General features: G+C 38.4%; 1 protein-coding gene across 1 annotated transcript; it reads right to left on the minus strand.

The window, feature by feature from the left end:
* Window positions 1–19,359: 19,359 nt before the first annotated feature.
* Window positions 19,360–19,623, minus strand: LOC128111612 (keratin-associated protein 7-1). Its single transcript, XM_052739866.1, has one exon. It carries the CDS (start codon window positions 19,621–19,623, stop codon window positions 19,360–19,362), a length of 264 nt encoding a protein of 87 aa, XP_052595826.1.
* Window positions 19,624–22,577: the final 2,954 nt, after the last annotated feature.

A 22,577-nucleotide genomic window follows, 5' to 3' on the forward strand; every position in this document is an offset into this window, starting at 1 on the left:
GATGTGAGGAGTGGAAGGCTTAGGTAGGAGGGGAGTGAGTGTGATGGATTCTCTAGTCTCAGACCGTCTTTATATACCCTGACTAAGGGGTGGGGCTTGAAAAAATACAAGGCCTTCATTTTCATTCTTGACATCAATTTGCATGACACAAAGCTCGTTAATTTGCTGTGCTCTTGCTTAAGAGTCTTTACGAAAGCTTTTGTGTGATATAATGCAAGGAGACGATTCCATCAAACAAATTACGTGCCTTCCAAAAGGGGTTATTGCGGGACTTCAAAGCCCTTGGTCTTACCGACCCTATATGTAATTTCAGTAAGCAGGCTTTGTAACGCCAAGAAAGATTCCAATGTTGTTAACTCTAATGCAGTCATCTTGTGCTCTGAACTTATACCAGGGCTGGTTTTCAGTAGATAAGTGTTGGACATTTGAAGTCAAATAATAATTCATGAGTTTGTCTCAAAATAAAAAAAAAAGAATCAGAGAATCTCTTAGCATTTGCTGGTTTTAAGAATTCTCTCTCTCTCTCTCTCTCTCTCTCATAAGGCATTCACCACAGACCTTCCCTCATCTATAGCCAATTGGTGCAGGAAACTAAACTGTGCAGAAAAGTTAATTTTATAGATCCCATCAGAATTGTATCTAGTAGTACATGTCTATACCACCTCTGCAATTAAAAATTAGTAACATCAAAATATAATTTGTTGATTAATCCTAATACTAAATGTCAAACCAGTGATTTGCTGATCTGATACACTATTTCAGGTAAATATTAAAAGAAATAACATGGCAAAAACAGGGGAAAATGGAAATTTTTGTCTTAAAATAAAGACTATTTTTCTACTAGATCCAATAAAAGCATTTTACCTGAAAAAAATATGATGATTTTATAAAGTGTCAAGTGATAATATGAACTCACTGTTGCTTCAATTTTAGAATGATTATGTATTCTAGGATGGGGAGCCTAGACCATTCCCCTTTAAATAGAGATATAGCCTACAAATAAGAACTGGAGGCAGGATCAGATTTATCAAAACTATTTTGGACTGAACGTGACCTGGTAAATCATTCCCCCAATGCTTGCATGGAAATTTCCCTTCATAGAACTTTGTATGGGACTTAAAGAAAGTATCACAGATGAGGGCACATAGCATGAAACAGAAAACAGAGCAGAGTCAACCTAGATGGTACAAAGCAGACATGTGTTATACACCAGCCCCTAGACTTTACTTAACATCCCAGAAGTGACTCCATTATATCAGCAGTAAGGGGGCATACGTTCATTCCAAGGACAAAATGAGACTCTTAGAGAAACTCAAAGCCATGCCAATGTTCTAACCACTAATTGTTTAATTACAGCAGAGGCAATTTTGAAAACACCCACAGAGTTGCCCCACCACCCTACTTCATAAAGCAAGGGGCTGCCTATGGTGATTCAGAACTTAAAATCAAATCCTTCATGTGATGTACAACTAAAAAGGGACAGAAAATTACAATTAGTTTCATTGCTACATGTAAAGATACTAGACAGAAAAGCATTCCCTAAAGTCCTTAGAATGAGTTATATTATACTGCAACCTTTATCATATTGCTGCATTTAATAACAAAAATGTAGGTAACATTGGGGAAAGAATTAAACAAAAATACATTGTATAGCAAGAAAAAATATTTGAATCAATGCCAAGGTTCAATCATAAAAGCCTAATTAAATACATTCCCCTCCCCCACCACCCACCTACCCAATCTGACACACGCTGATTTTTGCCCTTGATGGTATAATATATAGCTTTGTATATGAGTAATAATGGTGAATAAAGAATTTATATTTGCTGTCTGTTTAAACTACCATATGCTGTGCTTAGAAAACACAGCTTGAATTCTATCCACAATTTATACAGAAAATAATGTAAAGAGAAAACTTTAGGGAAATACATTGTTTCTCAACAAGTCATTTTTTTTAAATAATAGGCAACTCAACCTAATTGAATATATAAAAGCTTTGTTCTGATATGTGATTTTCAAGGAGAATCCATGTTTCACAGAGCCTGAACTTTGTACATATTGAGAGCCTTCCTTGTGAAAAGGAAAACAATATAAATACAAAATCAGTGCAAAGGTAAATCACCACAAAGAATTTAAATGCCAACAAAAATGACAAATGTTAGAAAATTCAGGAGCAAATACTGTTTTTACTACTGAGCTGCCTAACAAATGTCTCTATTTTTCTTCCCCATAAATGAGCTTCTGGCTCCATCACTTCAAGCTCTTCCCTCTATCTCCCTGGACTTGATGTCATGGAAAAGATATATCCCAAGATATAATCTTTAGCCATGAATGCTCACAGCACACGCTCCAGGTCAGCTGGCAGAGTTGCTGAGATGAGAATGCTGTTCCTACATGAAGTAGCTTTGATGGCTATGTAAGTGACTCAAAACCACAGTAATCCATCCTTCCAATGTCAGTTAAGTTTACTTCTCTTTCACTTCTCCTTAGTCAGACCCCAAAAGAAATCTCTTTGGACTTCCCAGTGCCTCCCAATGAGTTGTAGGAATCTCCAGAAGGAATCTGAACTAATCCAAACTAATCCACACTAATCAGCACTAATCCAACCCAAGAGCAGCTCAAATGTCACCCCTCAACCTCCTCCTCAACAGACTCATTCCATACGGGGGTCTCAGGAAGAGAAAAACATATTCACATATGCTGGGTTGTCATTTGCATAAAGCTCAGGATGTTTTTCTCATTTAATGGCATTCCTAAAATTATGTGTAATCAATAGCTTTATTTCATTTTTAGTCCTCTTCTTTGATTTAAAATAAAGTTTAATCTGAATAAAGATGAGGAGGAAATCCTGTTCCTTGCTCTTCTCCAAAGGAAAAAAATATATACATGATATACATGATTTTCAAAGGAGGAAGCAGTTCAAATATGTCTAAGTATCATCACCTTCAAATGTAATGGTTCTAGTCAGTATATTAGTTCCTTAAAAATATGATACAATTAGAAGGTAATGTTTTTGGGGTTGCTGTTGTTCTGGTACTGGGAATCAAACTTAGGACCCTGACCGTGTTAGGCAAATGTTTTACTACTGGAGAACATTCTCAATCCACTAAATGAGCTTTAGTATATAGGACAGTGGTCATCCTAAAATACAAAATTTATCTTTCAATAAGCAAACATGTATTTAAAAAGACAAAAACTGAACATCTCTTGAATTGCAGGTAATTGTTAAATGCTAAAAATTGTAAAAAGAAAAAAAAGGTGAGAAATGGTAACTACACTGGAAATGATCAATAAATGAAATTCGTGTTATATATCCTACTCTAAAAGGACAAAAGGAGAGAATTCTAGCTAAAGTAGTGGAGACCGACCAGGAAAGTTCCATCGTGGAAAAATAAATGCATTAACTTTGTCTTGAAACTGGTATTTTACTAGTGAACACAGATAAGGGAAATAGTTGGATCTAGGTAACATACATTCCAAAAAAAATAAACAGTTGAAAGCAAATTCACAGTTGTGTAGCTTGATCTGCTTAAGGGGCCCCCTGGCAGTCAGATCAGGATTCATCTCTGGTGCATGAGCTGGCTTTTTGGAGCCCACTACCTATGGTGGGACACCTCACAGCCTTGAGGCAGAGGGAGGGGCTTGGACCTGCCTCTACTGAATGTATCAGGCTCTGCTGACTCCCCATGGGAGGCCATACCTTGTTGGAGGAGGAAGTGGGGATTGGTTTAGGGGGAGAATGGTGGAGGGACAGGAGGTGGGAAGAGGGGGATCTGTGATTGGTATGTAAAATTAATAAAAAGTTTCTTAATAAAAAAAATTCCCTAAGATGATGTAAAATAATGATAAGGAGGTGCCTTCTGGAAGTCACTAACAGTTCAATGGACTCTGAGACGTAGAAGAAGGATGAATGAAGGCCAGTGCTGAAAAGACAGTCAGAAAGAACTGCTTTGAATGTCATCTGGGCATAACAGGGCCATTGCACTCATGGTGATTGATTGCACAAGATGAGGCCAATAAACACCCCAACATGGTGGTGTTCACAAGTCCCTTTCCCCAGCCAAGGAGCTATTGATTGCAAGGAGTTAGTGGCTGCTAGGGGAAAGAGAGTCAGGGCTTTGGGGGTTTTGTTTGTTTGGGTTTTTTGGGGGGGATTTGGTCCCCGACCTGGCCAAGTTGGCCATGCTCCAACAGATGGATTCACACAGATAAGTATATAGGCAGAATTCAATGGGTTATAGCATTGCATTCAATGGGTTATAAAAATACATTAATAACATTTTTCAAAAGAAGACATAAAGTTACTTTCTTAATCTGCTACCTACAGCCAAAATGTTTAGACAACAAAAAGTTTTATTATGTTAGGCATAGGCGCACACACACACACACACACACACACACACACACACACACACACACTTCAAAAGATTTCAATACAGTAATGTGGGAATAAATAGAGTATTATATCCTTGTCTTTTCCCCATCACCACGCACACATATACATACACCAACCAAAATTAGCTATCTACAAATTGTATTAGAATAACTCAGGAGACTATTTAAGAACCTTTGCCAACATGTTAGAGACAAAACCCTGAGGGTAATGAGGTAAAAAGATTAGAAACACCCATCACTTTACTAAACCAGCATGGTTTCTAATTACATTCTAAATATTTGTCATTATGCCCAGAAAGAAGTGTACTCCTAACCTTTTATCAAAGGAACTTCTCTTTGCAACAGAGACCATTATAGGAAAATGCAACCAATCAAAATGCAGAGTTGTGGAGCCCAGCCCAAGTGATACCTCTACAACACAATTCCCGAACCTAAGGCTCAGGAATCATTTTGGAAGCTGGAGTGGAAAGACTGTAAAAGCCAGAGGACCAGGGAGCTTGATGTGAGATTGTGTCTCTTAGCAGTTTCAGAAGCTACACCCATAAAGTCTCATCAACATAGTTTCTTAAACATGAACTGAACAGGACACCACCAATAGATGAGCTAGCATGGAAGGAAGAAGCCCATGAGGCCCCAATAGTACACAAAGAACTACAGGGAACTACGGAATACTGGGAATGACAGAAATAGTCTTCCCCAGGGAAGAGTACACCAATTGGTAATTCCATACCAAGTGGTCAGCCGTGAAAATGCATATAAATAAGTAACATTAAACAGACTGAGCAGATTGTATGTATATATTTTAATATATACATGTATGTGTATGTATATACTTACAACAAAGAAAACAGGGCTATAAATTACAAAGAGAACAAGGGAGGGTATATAAGAAAGTCTGGAGGGAAAGAAAGGAAGGAGGAAATGATGTAATTATATTATAATCTCAAAAGTTTAAAAAAAATTAAATGAAAATAAATTAAAAAATGAAAGCCAATACTGAAAAATAAAAGAGCAGAAGCAATAGCTTCGTTTTGTTCATCACATCCCATCCCCTCAACTTGCACAATTTAAGACCAGGAGACAACTTCCAAGCCTCTGGGGCCCTGTCATGGGAAGACAGATGAAATAAATTCTGAGGCCACAGCCCCTCAAAGGGCTTGCTGTAGTGCTGACTCACTACATCACTGGGGAGACATCGAGAAACAGCTGGGAACTAAGGAAGCCAGGAACTGTCAAAATTGGTGACTTGGCACAATCTACTGAGGCTCCCAATGACCTGCTTTTCAATGACCTTAGCAGCCTTCACCAATGGGATAATTTCAAATGATCTGTTGCCAAGAAATACAAGAAATGCTAAAGGGAGTTTTTCCAGCATAAATCAAAGGATATTAATTATAAATATGAAAACATATGAAAGTATAAGACTACCTGGTAAAACATAGCACATTGTTTAATTCAGAGCACTCTAGTATTACAAGTGTGGTAATGGTATTATATAACTCTGAGATAGAGGTTAAAATATAAAAATGTTAAAAAGAACTTTAGCCACATAACTTGCAGTGGTTATGCAATATGAAAAGTTGTAAATATTTACATCAAAAACATAAAAGGAGAGGAAAGATGCCAAGCATTTGTGTAAGATCAAAGTTTTATTGCCAGTTAAAATATTGTTTTATGTAACCCTCCTAACACAAAAGAGTACCTACAGAAAAGTGTACTTATAGAAAAAGAAGGAAGGAAGAATCAAAGCAAGAAAACAAACACTAGGTAACAAAGAGAGCCAGAAATGAACGAAGAACCTATAAAACAGACAGAAAGCAGTCCCTAGGCAATTGTAAGAGTTGTGTTAAATGTAAAGGGATTAAACTCCAGCCAAAAGACACAGAAAAGCTGAATGAATACCAAGCAAGACCCAAGTATTTACTAGCTATAAGAGAGTCTCTTTACTTCTATGACACAGTTGGACTGAAAATAAGAGATGAAAATAAGCAAGTGGAAAACTCAGGGAATAGAAACAGGCTCAGTTCTATCACAAGGAACATCGTTCAAGCTAAGAACTGTGACATGAAAGGAAGTCCAGCTGTGTTAAAAAGAGGAAATTAATTAAGGTATTTAGCCCTCATTAATACATCTATACACACCATAAGAGCTCTTAAATATATAAAGGAAATATTAACAGATCCAAAGGGAGAAATAGGTGTCAATATAATCACAGTAGAAGACTTTTAATATCCCATTTCAACAGTGAGCAGACCATTTGAGTGGGAAACCAATGAGAAACCATCAGATCTAAACTCTTCTTTAGACCAAATGGACTAACAGGGCATATGCTGAACTCCATTTAGCAGCAGCAGAATAGAATTTGCTCGCAAGCACACACAGGGCATTCTCTGGAGCAAATCAACTGTTAGGACTCAAAGCAAGTTTTAGCAACCTTGGAACGACTCAAATTATATTAATTAATTTTCCATTACCAGTAGTATACAATTAGAAATTGATGATGGAAGAAAACTGAGATAAAAAACAATCACAAATAGGTGAAAATTAAGTATACCCGCTTCCACTGAGACAGTGACATTAGAAACAATAAAAATGTGGAATACAACAAACAGATTAGTAAGAGAAAAGTTTATAGAAATAAACTCTACATTAAAAAACACAAATCAACTTCTATGTCAAGGAATGAGAAAATCAAACTAAGCACAAAGTTGGTTGAAAAAAGGAAGTAATGTTTGAAGTATAAGTAAATGAAGTCATCTAGAAACATCAATGAAATATTTTTGTAAGATAAAACTGAAAGATCTTTGTCTCGACAATAAAAGAGAAGATTTACATAAAATGAGAAATGCAAGAAAAGTTACTATGACTGATAACACAGAAATATAGAATCCTAAAAACTGCTATGAACAATTATAGGTCAAAAGATTGGATAATCTAGAAGGAGTAGGTTAATTCCTATGGCACGTAATCTAACAAAAATAGGAAAGAAAGACAAAACATGAATGCTTCAATAATAAAAAATGAGAGCAAATCATAGTAAAATATCTCCCCCAAAAAATGAAATACAGGAGAAGATGACTTCACTCTTGAAGAACAGTGGACCGCAATTCTTCTCAAACTCTCTCCAAATCTCTCAAACTCTCCCCCAAACTGAAGTAGAAGGAATGCTTCCACACTCATTTATCAAAGCCAATGTCACCCCAACAGGGAAGCCAGGAAAGGTTCCATATGCCATGAAAATTATAAACCAATGTGCACAGAAGTACACTACTAAGTAAAGTCCTAGAAAATTCAGTTCAACAGCTTTATACAAACACCATATACCAGAGAATAAAATTGGTTCCATTACACAAATACATGTGGTATATGCCATTAATGGAGTGAAGGATTCAGGTCACTTGACCATCAAAACAGATGTTGAAAATAAATCTGACAATGTTCAACAGCTTTTCATGGTAAAATCATAAATAAATAAACTCCTAACAACTTAGTGAAGGAATACACTTGAATAAAACAGAAAAATAAGTTAATAGCACTCTTAGAAAACAAAAAGTATTTCAGTAATATCTACTACTCATAAAATAAAAATTATAACTTCATGTTTATGGTTATAGAAAAGCCTCTAATTTATACTACTTAAGATGTCTTGTGTTTGGGCAAGGCATGGAGGTATGCACCTTTAATCCCAGCATTCACAGAGGCAGAGACATGCTAGTTTCTGAGAGTTGGAAGCCATCTGGTCTACACAGTTAGTTCCAGCCAGCCAGGCCTGCATAGTGATCTCGCTCATCTCAAGAGAGAGAGAGAGAGAGAGAGAGAGAGAGAGAGAGAGAGAGAGAGAGAACAAAATTTTCCCTATGTTTTAGTCCTTCAGACCTACCATGCATCTGCTCATTCTAAAGATTTGGCACATGGTGTTTGCTCTGTGAGGAACTGTTTTTATCTCTGCAACCTTCAGATACCAACTGGACCACTTCCTTTGATATGCTTTTCCAGCCCCCTCAGTTAGCATTTGCATATAGTCTCACATCAGACTTCCATCTTTCTCACACATGAGTTACTTATCACAGCCGCCACTTAAACATTACTGGTGGGCCTAACATCTACCTGCTTATTTCAATTGGAACAAAAGTAATGTTTTTAATTACCATGGATTTCCTCATGTCTGGATCTCTACTGGCCTCAATGTAGGTTTTTCAGTAAATATTAATTGAATTAATTCATGAAAGAATAGGCTAGGCCTAAGTGGGCCGTTCACTTGCTGTGAGAATGTAGGCAAATTACTTTTTAGGGCTCAAGTTTCTCAACTGAAAAATGAGATGAGCTGACCTCCTGGGACTTCTCACTTTATGCACTGTATGAGTCTCCCATCACAGTCACAGACAAGCCAAGATTACAATTCAACCTTCTGTCATTATAAGTTGTTCACTTAGGCATGTCACTGTGGGATGTGCTTTAGCTCACCTCATTACAATCCTGCGAAGACCAACTAATGAACTCCCACCTCCCATTCCTTTAACAGAGAAAGCAGTGATGTGAAGAGCAGAGAAGAATTACTGAAACCATACCATGCATAATATAGCACAAGAGCACCACCATAGTTTTAAAATGCTAGCCTGCAGAAGCATCTCCCAAGATGCTGTTTAGAAATGAATGTTTCTCAGTTCTGTTTCTGTGTATTCTGCTTCTATGGGTGTGGAGTAAAACCAAGAAAGCTTCCTTCTTATGGGACACCAGGTGATTCTCACCAAGGTGGCATTTGGTTATACCTAGAGCGAGTCACAGTTTCCTGTGGTAAGGCATCTGAAGACATCCTCTCTAACAAAATGTAAAATAGTGAAGGACTAAAAAGAAATATAGTCATACCAGGCTTATTAAGGAGAGGTAATCTGATTTACAGCAAGTTTGCTCTCCTCAGAATGTTTACAATGTCTAGAGGCATTTTTGTCAAGACTGGGAGAAAGGAATGTGTTACTTAGTATACAATGGGTAGAAGCTATAGATCCTTCAAACTGTCCTGAAATGTGCAGGGCCACTCTCTTCAACAAGACTTATCTGGCTCAAATGTCAATAGAACTGAAGTCAAGGTGCCATCGAGCCAAATATAACTGTCAAATCAGGAAATGACGCTACACTCCTGTGACCCCAGCATTGGGAGGTGGAAGCAGGAGGACCAGGAGGCTAAAGCCATCCTTTGGTTTACAGCAATTCAAGGCTAGTTTGGGCTACATGAGACTCTCTCTGTCTCTGTCTCTGCCTCTGTCTCTCTCTGTCTCTGTCTCTTTCTGTCTGTCTCTCTCTGTCTGTCTCTCTCTGTCCCTTTCTCTCTGTCTCTGTCTCTGTCTCTGTATCTCTCTCTCTCTCTCTCTCTCTCTCTCTCTCTCTCTCTCTCTCTCTCTCTCTCTCCTCTCTATCTGTGTGTGTCTGTGTCTGTGTCTGTGTGTCTGTGTGTCTATGTGTGCTACATGAGACTATGATTACTGGGCCATATGCCAAAAATGTGTCAGTTGACTTGATAGGATCAGAAACTGCTGACCAAAACTAGGTGCTAATCTAAGACACCATTTCCATACCTCAGCACTTTGGGAGCTAACCACATTGGTGAGGCTAGTTCATTAATTATCAAGCAAGAGCTTCATTAGTAAGGCTTACTATTTGATGTAGAAGTCCTGTGGTTTTCTTAAGAAATAACACAACACCACAACAATGCCTGGGTGTGAAATAAGACTCCCTGACTCCTACGGGGGGGGAACCTCACATGTGATTCATACCAACATGAAAAAGGTATTTCAAGGAAGGCACGGCTTTTCTTTTTTGGCTGCAAGCTTTTTATCATGAGTAACTTAAGATTGTCTCTCTTTACATCCATCTTATTCTTAGATGGAACTGGGAGAGCTAAGGTCTTCTTCTGCGGGATAAATGTGGTACTTGAGCCAGACACTGAAAATGAATGTAAAGCTAGACCCACAAGCTGAGTTAGTTAGTAAGGTTGTTTGAAATGTTCTAAGACAGGCTCACTTTTGAATGGAGTTTGACATTAATTAACCATTCATCGGCCTCTGGAAAACATATGAATTATCCCTCTCAGGATTCTTCAGACAATGGCCATATACTCAGCAAACAGCAAGTACAATGGCAAGCTCTGTCAACTGCCAGCATCATTCCTTCATAACCTGCACTGGCCAAAATGCATCATGGAAATAAATTTACAATCTAACTTTGAAAACTATGACCATAACTAGTATGCCAAAGCTTCTCTTACAATTTAAGATGGCCGTGGTTGGGAGAGCATTGGGTTAGTAAAGTGTTGCCGTGCAAGCGTGACTAGCTGAGGTTAGCTCCAAAACCCATGCGAAAGAGTTGGGCAGGGTCGCTTGTGCTTGTCATTACAGAACAGAGGAAGCACGGAGACAGATGAATCCCAGAGCTCGTTCTATAGCCACCATACACGACCTGACTAATTCCAGTGAGACTTTGTCTTACAAAACAAGGTAGTGAATGCTCCTGAGGACTGGCAACTGAGGTCGACTTCTGGCCTTCACATACCTATACACATACACACACCTATACGTACACACACATCTGTATACACACATCTATACACACACACCTGTACACACACACACACACACACACACACACACACACACACACACACACACACTTTTGAACTGTTCATAAGGAAAGATTTGACAGTACTGAAGTTGCATTCTAGTGTCTTAAACATACAAGCTTCCAACTGGAAATACTAAGTTATGCGTGGAGAAAAGATTCCCAAGATAGGAGCATCGTTAGAAAGGCAGAAAAAAATAAACTGTATATAACAGAGCAAAGGGCATTCTCAAAGATAATGTCAGAAGGCTGAGAGACAAGGCACTAAAATGAAATTGTTGTCTAAGAAACAACAGCATATTTTCAGAGACAACAGTACTTAATGTGCTTAAAGGTCTTATAAAATACCCAAAGAGCCTCCTGCCTAGCAAAACTTAGAACCAAGAAATGTTTTCTTTTATTTAATACGTGGCTCTCCTGCTCTAGCTACAAGTGGCACTCCTATACTCTCCACGGAAATGAATAACATGATCTAGTTTTTCCTGTAATAGCAACAAAAACAGAACAAAAGTATAATAAAAATAATTTCTGAGAAGAAAATTATCTTTTTGATGAACATGGTAATGCATACACCAGTACTTTAAGAATCAACAGTGAGATGTGTCTTCCTCTCTCCTGCCTTTGGAATGAAAAATCAATAAGACAGGGCCAGTGCTCAAATTTTATGTGCACATAAATCACCTGAGAATCTTGTTAAAGTGGAAAGTCCAATTTCACAGCAGAGGCTCCCAAGATGCTGCACTGGACAAGTGTGATGTCTGTTTGCCTTGTCACTAGACTAAATTGTAAGTAGCAATGGATTTGACTTTTTCTACAAAGTTTTTAAATAATTAAATTGCTTCAACTAACATTTAGTAAGGGTATAAAATGATTATGAGTATAACACGATGCTTGTCCTGGAGGAATTTAAAAGTGCACATCACATTGAGAGAATCAGAGTTGTCAGTTAATGGAGGCACTGGTAGGGGAAAAGTCACTAAGAGCCCTACAACACTGATGGTCAAATAGAACATCCATTCCTTTCTTCCCATGCACAAACTTGAAGACTGCAAATCAAATGAGGCCACTCTTACACAATGAAAATCAGTGTTTCCATTCCCTTCTATCCATGCACAACCTTCAGAGCTCAAATAGACAAGGTCACCCTGAGACAGTGGGAATGGGAGTAATAATCCCCTTCTTCCCATAAGCAGCCCTTAGAACTCCAGGTCAGATGAGGTCAGTATGAAACAAGGAGAGAGTAACACAAACCTTACAAAGACCTTCCTATAATCATCCCTAAAAACAAAGAAAGCAAGAACACTACGTCAAACACAGCGATGATTACACCACTTTGGTGTGAGCTTTGTTCTATCTCTTAAAAAATTATTAACAAAACCAATTACAGACTCAAGTTCACTTCCTGACAGTACCTGAGGTAGGCAGAGTAATGGTTTCTCAAGGGAGCAATGACTCTAATCCCTACAAATACACTTATCACACAGGAGAATTAAGGTTGGCAACAGGCTGGTCTTGAGATGGGGATGTTATTGTACGTTATCTAGGTTGCTCCAGATGGAATAACAAGAATATTTGTAAGTGTAAGAAGACAGAGAGTCCAGTGTTAGAATCTTGGAGTGATTTACAGCTCTCTTTTAAAAAGGGTGGAGATGCACAAGCTGAGAATGTTAGACGCCCTACACAAACTGGAAAATCAAGGAATCAACTATGTTCTAGGAACTCTGAAATGAATGTTAACTTTTGATCTCTGAGTCCAGGAAGAACCATTTTCAACTCCTGACCTCTAGAGCTGTGAGAAAATGAACCTGTGTTGTCTTAAGCTGTTAAATTTGTGATAGTTACAAGGGAAACATAAAACTATTTTCTAATCCAAGTGGTACCCCTCTTAATTTAACATCCTCCAGACCACCTAATCCAAGTCCAAACTCTATAACAATCCCCTGAAGACATCTTCCCATCAAGACACCCTGCAGTTCTTATGCTGTGTGGTCTCCTACTGTAGCAACAAGTTAATACATCCAATTTCATCTGAAAAAAAAAAAAAAGTATGTTCCTGCAGCTGGGAGACTGACTTGGTGCAATAAAAACAATAATAATAAACTGAGCTCTAACTTCTAAACTGAAACAGGGGAAGTTGCTGGAGGTTGAGTAAGACCTTCTGAAGGCTCTGTAGGAATTGTCTAGAAGAGGATATAAGAGAATAAAGAATTATCAAACTCCCCATTTCAGGATGGGGAGTATGGAACCTTTATCTAGAATCTTTAGCCTAGAGAAAAGATTGGGCTTTTGTGTGCTTCTGATTGCTCTTTTTCCTTAAAACTATAAGGAAAATCTAAAAACCACAAACAACTTACGAGAACTAGCTACATGATTTTCTTTATATATTTAACTTATTATATGTATCTATTGAAGAGGGATTAGGACTTTCAGGCAGAATGGATCTACAGCTGGGGTAAGGATCTATGCAAGAAACGGTGAAGTGTTAATGGAACAGAAACATTAGGAACAAAAATCAGACACCACTTCTTAGACATAATGAGAAGGAATTACCGTAGGAGTTGGCACTGAGATTAAAAATGGAGATGAATAATTATTTAAATTGCCCCTTTCTGAGTGAATATGAGGAGGCGTGGATTGAGGGGAGGCAGAAGGGAGGTAGAGGTAGGGAGTGGGAGGAAAGGATGTAAAATAAATTAATGAATGAAATAAAAATAGATATATAGATAAATAAACAAACAAATAAGTAAATAGAAATGTTTTTCAAGCATATGACCATCTTGAAAAGATATTGATAGTGTCAGTTAGGGGCCAACTGGCAAGTATAAAGCTAAGGTTTTTCTTCTCTAATTAATGACAAAATAGTGGGCATGTGGGGCATCAGACGACTTCATTTTGGTATGTTAGTTCAAGACTTGTTTTCCCATTTGCTTAATATTTAGCCATTGGGACACATTAATTGCTAGCAATTTCTTCAAATGAAGCCAGTTTCCTAAGGTATTTGTCAGATTTAAATACAATTCTATTCACATAATTTATAAGCTATAAACCATATTGTATAATGCATGATACTGTTATTGACCAGAAAGAATTGCCATGACAGTATCAATCAGGAGGGAGTAAATTTCTGCATGATGGGAAGAAGGGAAAACAGAAAAGAAGAAATAGCAGCACAGCTTTTTTCCCTTAGCACTTGCCTGACATCTTCAGATACCATGAGCTCTCAGCCTCGGGGAGGAGGGTCAGTTCCAGCTTGATTCCTCCAAGTCCTGTTTCTGAAGTGCACACCGTCCTCAGCAATTGGAGACTTGACTTTAAGTTCTAGAAGGAAGCCAAGGGCAATGCCTTTATTGATTCTGGAATTTTGTGGATCCCCCCTGACCAACAACTCAAAGAGAGGATTTCCATGTCTGGCACTGGTATTTTTGTTAAATACTCTATGACTTTGGAAAGAGCATTATGGAACTAGAAAATGTATTGAATGAGTTAGCCCAGACCCAAAAAAACAAATGTCATGTGTTCTTTTTTATTTGTGGATCTTATCTCTGAATCTTTAGATTTAAATATATAACCTGGAGTAAACAAAGAAACCAGGAAAATAAAAGGGGACCCTGTTGGGATGGAAGACCTCTAGAGAAAGTGTAGGAGGACACAGATGCTATGAAGGGAAAAAATAGGAAAATGGGAGACTTTAGCTGGGGTAGCAGATGGAGATTACTAAAGAAATCTACAACTGGTTAAAATGAGAGAATAATGGGCCATGAGTGTCCATCTCCAACTGATACACCTAAGTCTCAGGGAACATCAACAAGATCTTAAGAGTCAGAGAACCAGAGTCTCTGCGACAAGATGTTACAGAGAAGCCACACCCAGGAAATATCAACAGTATGGTTACACAGAAAAGACCTGTGCATACTCCAGTATGGATGGGGGAAATCTCACAATGCTCTATCCCTAGAGGAAAAGCTATAAGGCAGTTCACGGCTGCTGAGACAGAGAACCAGTTTCTCTGGAGACCAACCTCTAATCAGTTATCTAGTACCAAGTTGTCAGCCCCAAATATGCATATACATATAAAAATTAATTATATTAATTATTTTAAAAGACTCACAGAGAGAGGGGGAGAACCCAAAGATGAAGAGTAAACAAATATTCCCTTCAAATTCTGAGACAATACTAAAAATGCTAGGATTAGAGCAGAAACAAAAACAAGGTAGTAAAAAAGAAAACCCAGCAAAAGACGGGGAATGGAAATTAACAGAGTCACTAGTGACCTGTGCTTTATAGTCTGTTGTTTGGAGAACACTACCTCTTCCAGGCTGAAGGTCGGTGTCTTTCACAATAAAATGAATCTTGCTCATCAGTGAGCTCTGTTCCTATGCATAGACTTCCAGTGCATCTTAAGAACCTGTCATTCTTAAATAAGAGAGGATTATGTACAATTTAATAACAATTGTTGTAGTATATTATTATTATATTGTTTTAGCATATTCTCATTATCAATGAGAATATCAGCAATGATAACACAGAAATGGAAACACTTAACATAGATACTTACTTTCTAAATTCATCCCTACTAAAAGAATTCAGGGATTCTGGGAAAATCCCTATGTCCACAACCAGAATAGAAAAGTCCAAGATGAGCCTTTGGATTATTCTGTTGAACCACAAAGAAGTGGAAAAATAGTTCAAGAGTGGTGTGGGCCATTTCCACAAGACATAGGAGCAAGTGTGAATGGCATTTAATCCTCCATGTCCAGAATACTTTGAATATCAAATTTAACAACAATATTAATTAATGTAAATAATTGAGTAAAATAAGAAACCGTGAGCCAGTGGCAATATTGATTGAAATTTAAAAAATAAGCAAACACAATAAATGAAGAGAAGAAAAGCACTTTTATAGTATAACATCAATTAACAAATAAAATAAGGCTTAAAATTATTAAGTCTAAATGGGGAAATAACTTTATAATGGAGAAACTTGGGGAAAACCTGTTCATATGTGATGAACTGACAATATCAACTGAAACTGTGTAAGCATACAACACAGTACAGCTCTGGTGAGGAGGACAGAGAAGGATACAGCTTCATGTCTACGGTGGTTCTGCAAGATGCACCATATGAGTAAATAAGAAGGAAAGTCAAGAACATTCAACAAAACCTTTAGTCCACAGTCTTCAAATTCGTGGATGCCAAGAAACACAAAGGCTGAGAACTGGTCCAGACTGAAGAACACTAAAGAGATCTACATTATACAGGGTTGGGTCCTGAGGGGAAAGGGAGCTACCAGAGACAGTGCCAGACAACTGACTAAATTCTGAACAGCGAGTGTGGGCAGAGGGTTGGAGGGAAAGCAATGGCTTTACAAAAGGACCTTGCCTCGATACAAATTGTATAGAGTAATTGTTTGTTTTTAAGGAAACTATTAATGTCCTTTATATATTAGATGGTGGATTTAACATCCTTTTAATGCCTTTCATATGCTAATTAGTGAACGCCTGAGGGGAAGGACTGTGTTTGACATCTGTGCCCCTAGAACTAAGAGTGCTGCTCAGTGCTGTCATGGCAAGGTAGTGTCTACCAAATGAGTGAATGCCCTCTTGAAGAAGGTCTTGCTTCCAAGTCAGACTCTCCCTGCTTGAATGTTTCCGTAGTCTCAAAGTGCTAAACACAGTGGCCACAGCCAACACTTTTTAATGCATGAATATATGAAATTTATAATGGACTGTATCATATTTACTCTTATAAAGCAGAAATTTAACAAGTCTATGAACAATTAACTGAGTATATTCTTAGAGTAAGAGCATAATAAATACTTGACATTGTGCTTCCCAAAATATTGTGTACCCTAATAAACTTATCTGGGGTCAGAGACAGAACAGCCACTAGATACTTAGGATAGGCAGTGGTAGCACACACCTTTAATCCCAGAAAGCGAGCCTTTAATCCCAGGGAGTGATGACAGATAACAGAAAGGTATATAAGGCATGAAGACCAGGAACTAGAAGCATTTGGCTGGTTAAGCTTTTAGGTTTTGAACAGCACAGTTCAGCTGAGAGCCATTCGGATATGAGGACACAGAGGCTTCCAGTCTTAGGAAACAAGATCAGCTGAGAAGTTGGCCAGGTGAGGATAGCTGTGGCTTGCTCTGTCTCTCTGATCTTCCAGTGTTCACTCCAATACCTGGCTCAGGTTTGATTTTATTAATAAGACTCTTTAAGATTCATACTACATGACATATGAATGAATGACCCTTAATTCAGAACATAATCTGAAAATAAGACAGGGAGTATTCTGTCAATGCAGACCATACACCATCTCAAGTGCTCTTGATGGTAACTATCATTCTAGAGAGTAAAGGCTTCATTTTTGTTACTAGATAGATGTATAATCAGAGGTGAAGAAGTTGAAGAAAACAAAACCCATTTATTAAAAACAGAAAATATACTATATGATTTCAGCAGTTGGCTTTGCTTTATTGATAGCATCTTATGGGTCCCTAAATACAGAGTTTCTTAGCTCAATCCATTTAATTATAATTCACCCACCAGTCTGTGGTATTTAGGTCTCACAAAAGCAAAGATTATAGATACTAGGAGAATAATGAACCCAAACTGAACTATTTCAGTAATTAAAGGAAGCATTTTGTTTTTACTTTTTTAGTAGGCAATATTTTGTCTATGTTCATGATTGACACAGAGAAATAACAACTGCAGTATGTTTGGATTAAGTCTGGGACATTTCCCTTCTCTCTTTTACATGTATTTTTTATTAGTTCTTGGAAAGTTTCATACAATATGTTTTAATCATATTCATGCCCCCTCCCCCAACTCCATTTCTCTTTCCTTACCCACCCAATATTTTTGGTTTTTTGTTTTTGTTTGTTTTAGTTTTGTTGTTTCGTTTTGCTTTGTTTTGACTACTACAAGGCCAGTTAGAGATCCCCAAATGTTCTTGGATGTGTTGTCTTCTTCTATTGTGTGCTCAACTAACCAGGGGCGACACTCTTAAACTTTCTCTCCCTCTCCCAGAAGCTAACACTGTCACTATCCTTACATTTTGGGTGGGATTTTATGCCCAGCTCCCATTTACATGATGAGATTTTCTCTGTCTTGGGCTTGAACAAGTATTGTGCATGTTGTCACAAACAATGTGAGTTCATAAGCACAACTGCCTTGTGTCAAAAAAAACACTGTCTCCTTATAGTCCTCACCTGCCTCTGGATCTTGCACTCATTCTGTCTGCTCTTCCACAGTGGTCCCTGAGCCTTGGTCAGAGAATATTAAGTATATATGTCCCATTTAGGCTAAGCATTCTAGGGTCTTTTATTCTCTGCACCTTGGCCAGTTTTAAATCTTTGTATTAATCACCATCTCCTGCAAGTAGAAGATTCTCTGATGGGTGTTGAGAGATGCATTGATCTATAAGTATAACAATATCATTAGGATTTAGTTTAATACTAAATCCATTTAGTAAAATGATAGTAGGTTCTCTCTTCCCCACCCACCAAGATTTTGGCCCAATAACAGTGCCAGGTGTGAGTTTCATCTTGTGGAGTGGACCTTTCATCCAATCAGAAAGTGGCTCTTGCTCCCTTGATGTTCGTACCACTTTTGTACTAATGGGTTACTTTCTTTGGAGTTCTTGGCCAATGAGGACTTACAGACCCACAAACATCAGCATGTTGCCATTGCTCTTGGTTACCCTCCAGTACTTATTTGATGGTAAGACCCTAATGCTGAAGACACCGTATACTTGGGTCATAGAACATGAAAAAATCAAGCTGGGACTGACCTGGAAGCTTCACTACTACTGGATAACTTTCACAGTCCTGAAAGGTACTATGCACACTACTGGAGGAGAAAAGTGACCATCAGTCATACCCACCCATAAACTTTAGTTAAAATCAGCTGTTAGAGATTGAAATGGTTGGTGAATTTAAGAACATACAACAAAACATAGTCAAATAAAAGGCCAGAACAAAAGTATGAATGCTGAATGAAACAGATTTATTGAGAGACTAACAGTAAGACCCTGCCCAAACACTCCAATTAGAAATACGTTTAGGTTGATGCAGTTTAATATATGAGCAGAACAGCCTGGGAGGTAAGCTACCTCCTGCACTGCTAGATTTCAGTCTTTTGTAAAAAGCTGTGTCTTGCTTTCCTTAGCTGTAGATGAGTTTCAGTGTGGCACTGGTATCCTGTTCAGCATCACTGAAGAGCCATATCATTGAAAATTGTCTGTATCTTCCAAGCACATGGGAGGCTGGACGACAGACATTGTTTTTCAGGTTGTTCCTTGTGAAGATAACTGGCTGAGGGTCCTGTAGTCTTCAGAGCCATTGGTCCATCAGTAGGTGCTGTAGCCGAAGCCAGAGCCAGAGCCCCATGGCCTGTAGAAGCTGCTGCCATAGCAACAGCCTGGATTTTGGTAGTTACTAAGGCCGCCATAACAGAAGTTGCGGGAGCTGTAGATGGTTCCACAGCCGTGGTTCAGGGGAGAACCCAGAGGCACAACACAGTTCAGGGGGGTGGCTCTGTAGGTCCCGTGGAAGTTGGTTCCATAGCAAGGGTAACCTGGGAAGTAGTTTCCACAGCAGAAATAGCGAGTCATGGTGGCAGATGTGGAGAGAGATTTGGAGAGACTGTGAAGAGCAAGTTACCCAAGTGGGAATGGAGCATCTCTCCCACACTCGACTTTTTATACCTTGAGTTGGTGGACATGACACACCAGTCACTGCACACCTTCCCACAAATTTGCATAAATAAACCTATTATTTCTCTAATAAAATGGGCGTAATGAAAGCCACAGACTCTTTGGCCACATTTTTGTTGGCTTTTCTGTTCACAAAGGAATGTGTGACATCTTCAAAGCCAATGGCCGTCCTCGACACACCACTGAATTCTTTTCATCAGTGTAACTACTGTCCTGATGGCGCCATTTGAGGCTCTAAGTCTTCTGCTTACCAACTCCTCCCAGTTGACATAACTAGGCTGAAAAAGCTTTGGCAATAAAATAAACACCCACACCAAGACATGACCGCCCTCTGAGATCTTTGACTCCTGGGTAAAATCATTCTGAAACAGTATACAGAAACACTATACACCTCATGAAACTCACTTCCTATATCATTCCAAAACATTGGTACTTGGAAACAGAGGGGGTTTTTTGTTTTGGTTTTGATTTTTTTTTTGGTTTTTTGGTGGTGAAGATCATCATTCAAACTAGGTAAAAGTGGTGGCTGAAGAATGCTGTGAATATATTAGATACCACTGAATTGCTGGCTTTAAAGTAACTTGTTTTGTTTTATATAAATTCATCTCAATACTTTAATTTTCAAGAGCATTACTATAAAAATCATCTGAAATTTTTTTTTAAAAAAAAGACATGAAGTTGAGGGGGAGATAGGAAATAGATTGGTGGGAGGGCTGAGGAGCTTGAGGGAAAGATATTGTATCCACATATGAGTTTTTAATTAAAAATGAACAGATCTTTTCATAAAAGCTGTAAGGGCACTGCATAATAAGATGGCTCAGGAAAATCTACCAGTAATTTTCATCTGTCTCCTTTATGAGCATCTTCCTTGTTAACACATATTTTATTTTTTATGGAGAACATACAACCTTTACTTGTAAGTCATCTTAAACGCTGACAAACTATCTCGTGGTGGTGGTGGTATGCTGGCACTAAGTGGAATGATGCCCATTTCAAAGTCATGTTGTATCGCATTTGGTTCTCGGTGGCTGCTGGTAGACCAAGCCTGGGTGCCATGACCCAGTTAAAAAATGCGAGTTCTATTTCAGAATGCAGGATGCTCTTTTCTGCTCCTCACTGTGTTATTCCTGTGCAATTGTTCCTGTGATAAGGAGACTCATACCAAATGTGAGTTTAAATGCTAAATGTGTACCAATTTAAGCATTTAATAAATAGCCATACTCCCATGTGAGTGAAAATCTGTATCCATTGAAAGAAAAAGTACCAAAGTTGCTGGATATAGCTGGGCCATATGGTGCATGACTGCAATCCTAGTGCCTCAGAGTTCAAAGCTAGCTTTAGCTGCAGAGTGAGACACTTTACAAAAACAGTGTTGTGCGGATATAGATTGATTTGTTTATTGTAAAACCATGGGATCCATTAGGCAAAATGAATTATTCCCATCAGAACTTATTTACAGTGAAAATAGAAGAAGAGCTATCTATAGAACATATTGTAAGTGGTTATCACTTCATAAAATTATTATATGTTATCAGTGTATTTATAGGAGATAAAGAAACCATCTTCTAATTCATTTTTAAGGAAAAATGAATTAATAATATATATATAACCATTTTAATTCATTTACTGATATACATATAGATGTATATCATATATGTGTGTATGTATACACACATAATACACACATGTGTGTGTATTAACTCACTTAGACCTAGAGGAAAACTAAATCCTATTATTCTGCTAAAGGAACAAAGCAATAAAATGACTCCTGATGACATTCTGTTATATCCATAAATCAGTGTCTCACTCGGCCACCATAAGAGAAACTTCCTCCTGCAGCAGATGGGAACTAATACAGAGGCCCACAATTAGACAATGTGCAGAGAGTACGAGACCTTGGGACACTCAGTACTAAATGGGATATCTTCATTAAACCCATCCTGTCAGGGTTCAGGGAACTCTGCAGTAGAGGAGGTGGAAAGAGCATAAGAGCCAGGGGGCCTGGAGAACACCAAGAAAGCAGGACCCTCTAAATCAACAGAATTGGTACACATATGAACCCAGACAGACCTGAGCAGTGTGCACAGAGCCTACGCAGATCCAAACCAGATGAGGTGCCAGCACTGAGAGGGAAGGTGAACACAAGCCCCCATTCCTAACCAAGAAGATCTCCAATTGACAACGGCTTACAGAGGAGAAAAATAGTTTCTCCAATGGATTCACACTGGGTAGACAAATCACACCTAAGGGCAGGCCCACGCCCAGCAAGAGATGGTCAATAAAAAATGAATTCAATGGTATTTTTGGAAGTTTCTGTGTCTCATAACGCTTTGTCTGGGCATTTTTTACCTTATTAGTCTTTTGATTATATATCCTGGCTTCTGATTTTGTGTTGTTATGGTGTGTTTGTTGGTGTGTGTGTGTGTGTGTGTGTGTGTGTGTGTCTGTGTCTGTGTCTGTGTCTGTGTCTGTGTGTGTCTGTGTGTCTGTGTTTCTTGTGTGTGTGTGTTTCTCTTACTTTTCCTTTTGCTTTGTTTTTTGTTTGTTTGTTTGTTTTCTTTTATTCTGACTGTTTATTTGTTTGATTTTGAAGACAGGATTTCTTTGTGTAAGAGCTCTGGCTGTCCTGGAACTCACTTTGTAGACCAGGCTGACCTCGAGCTCACCAAGATCTGCCTGCCTCTGCCTCCTGGGTGCTGGGATTAAAGGCAAGAGAAGTAGTGATTAAAAATGAACTGTGACTGCTGAGTGGTGACAGCTGAGATCATTGAAACCTGCAATTCAGATATGCTGCCACAAGATGACAATCGTATTTCATTTACAGAGTCTGCACTTGGGATGGGCATCTCCAG

This window comes from Peromyscus californicus, unplaced genomic scaffold (assembly GCF_007827085.1).
Source record: "Peromyscus californicus insignis strain IS unplaced genomic scaffold, ASM782708v3 Scaffold_16__1_contigs__length_79575227, whole genome shotgun sequence".
Classification (NCBI taxonomy): Eukaryota; Metazoa; Chordata; class Mammalia; order Rodentia; family Cricetidae; genus Peromyscus; species Peromyscus californicus.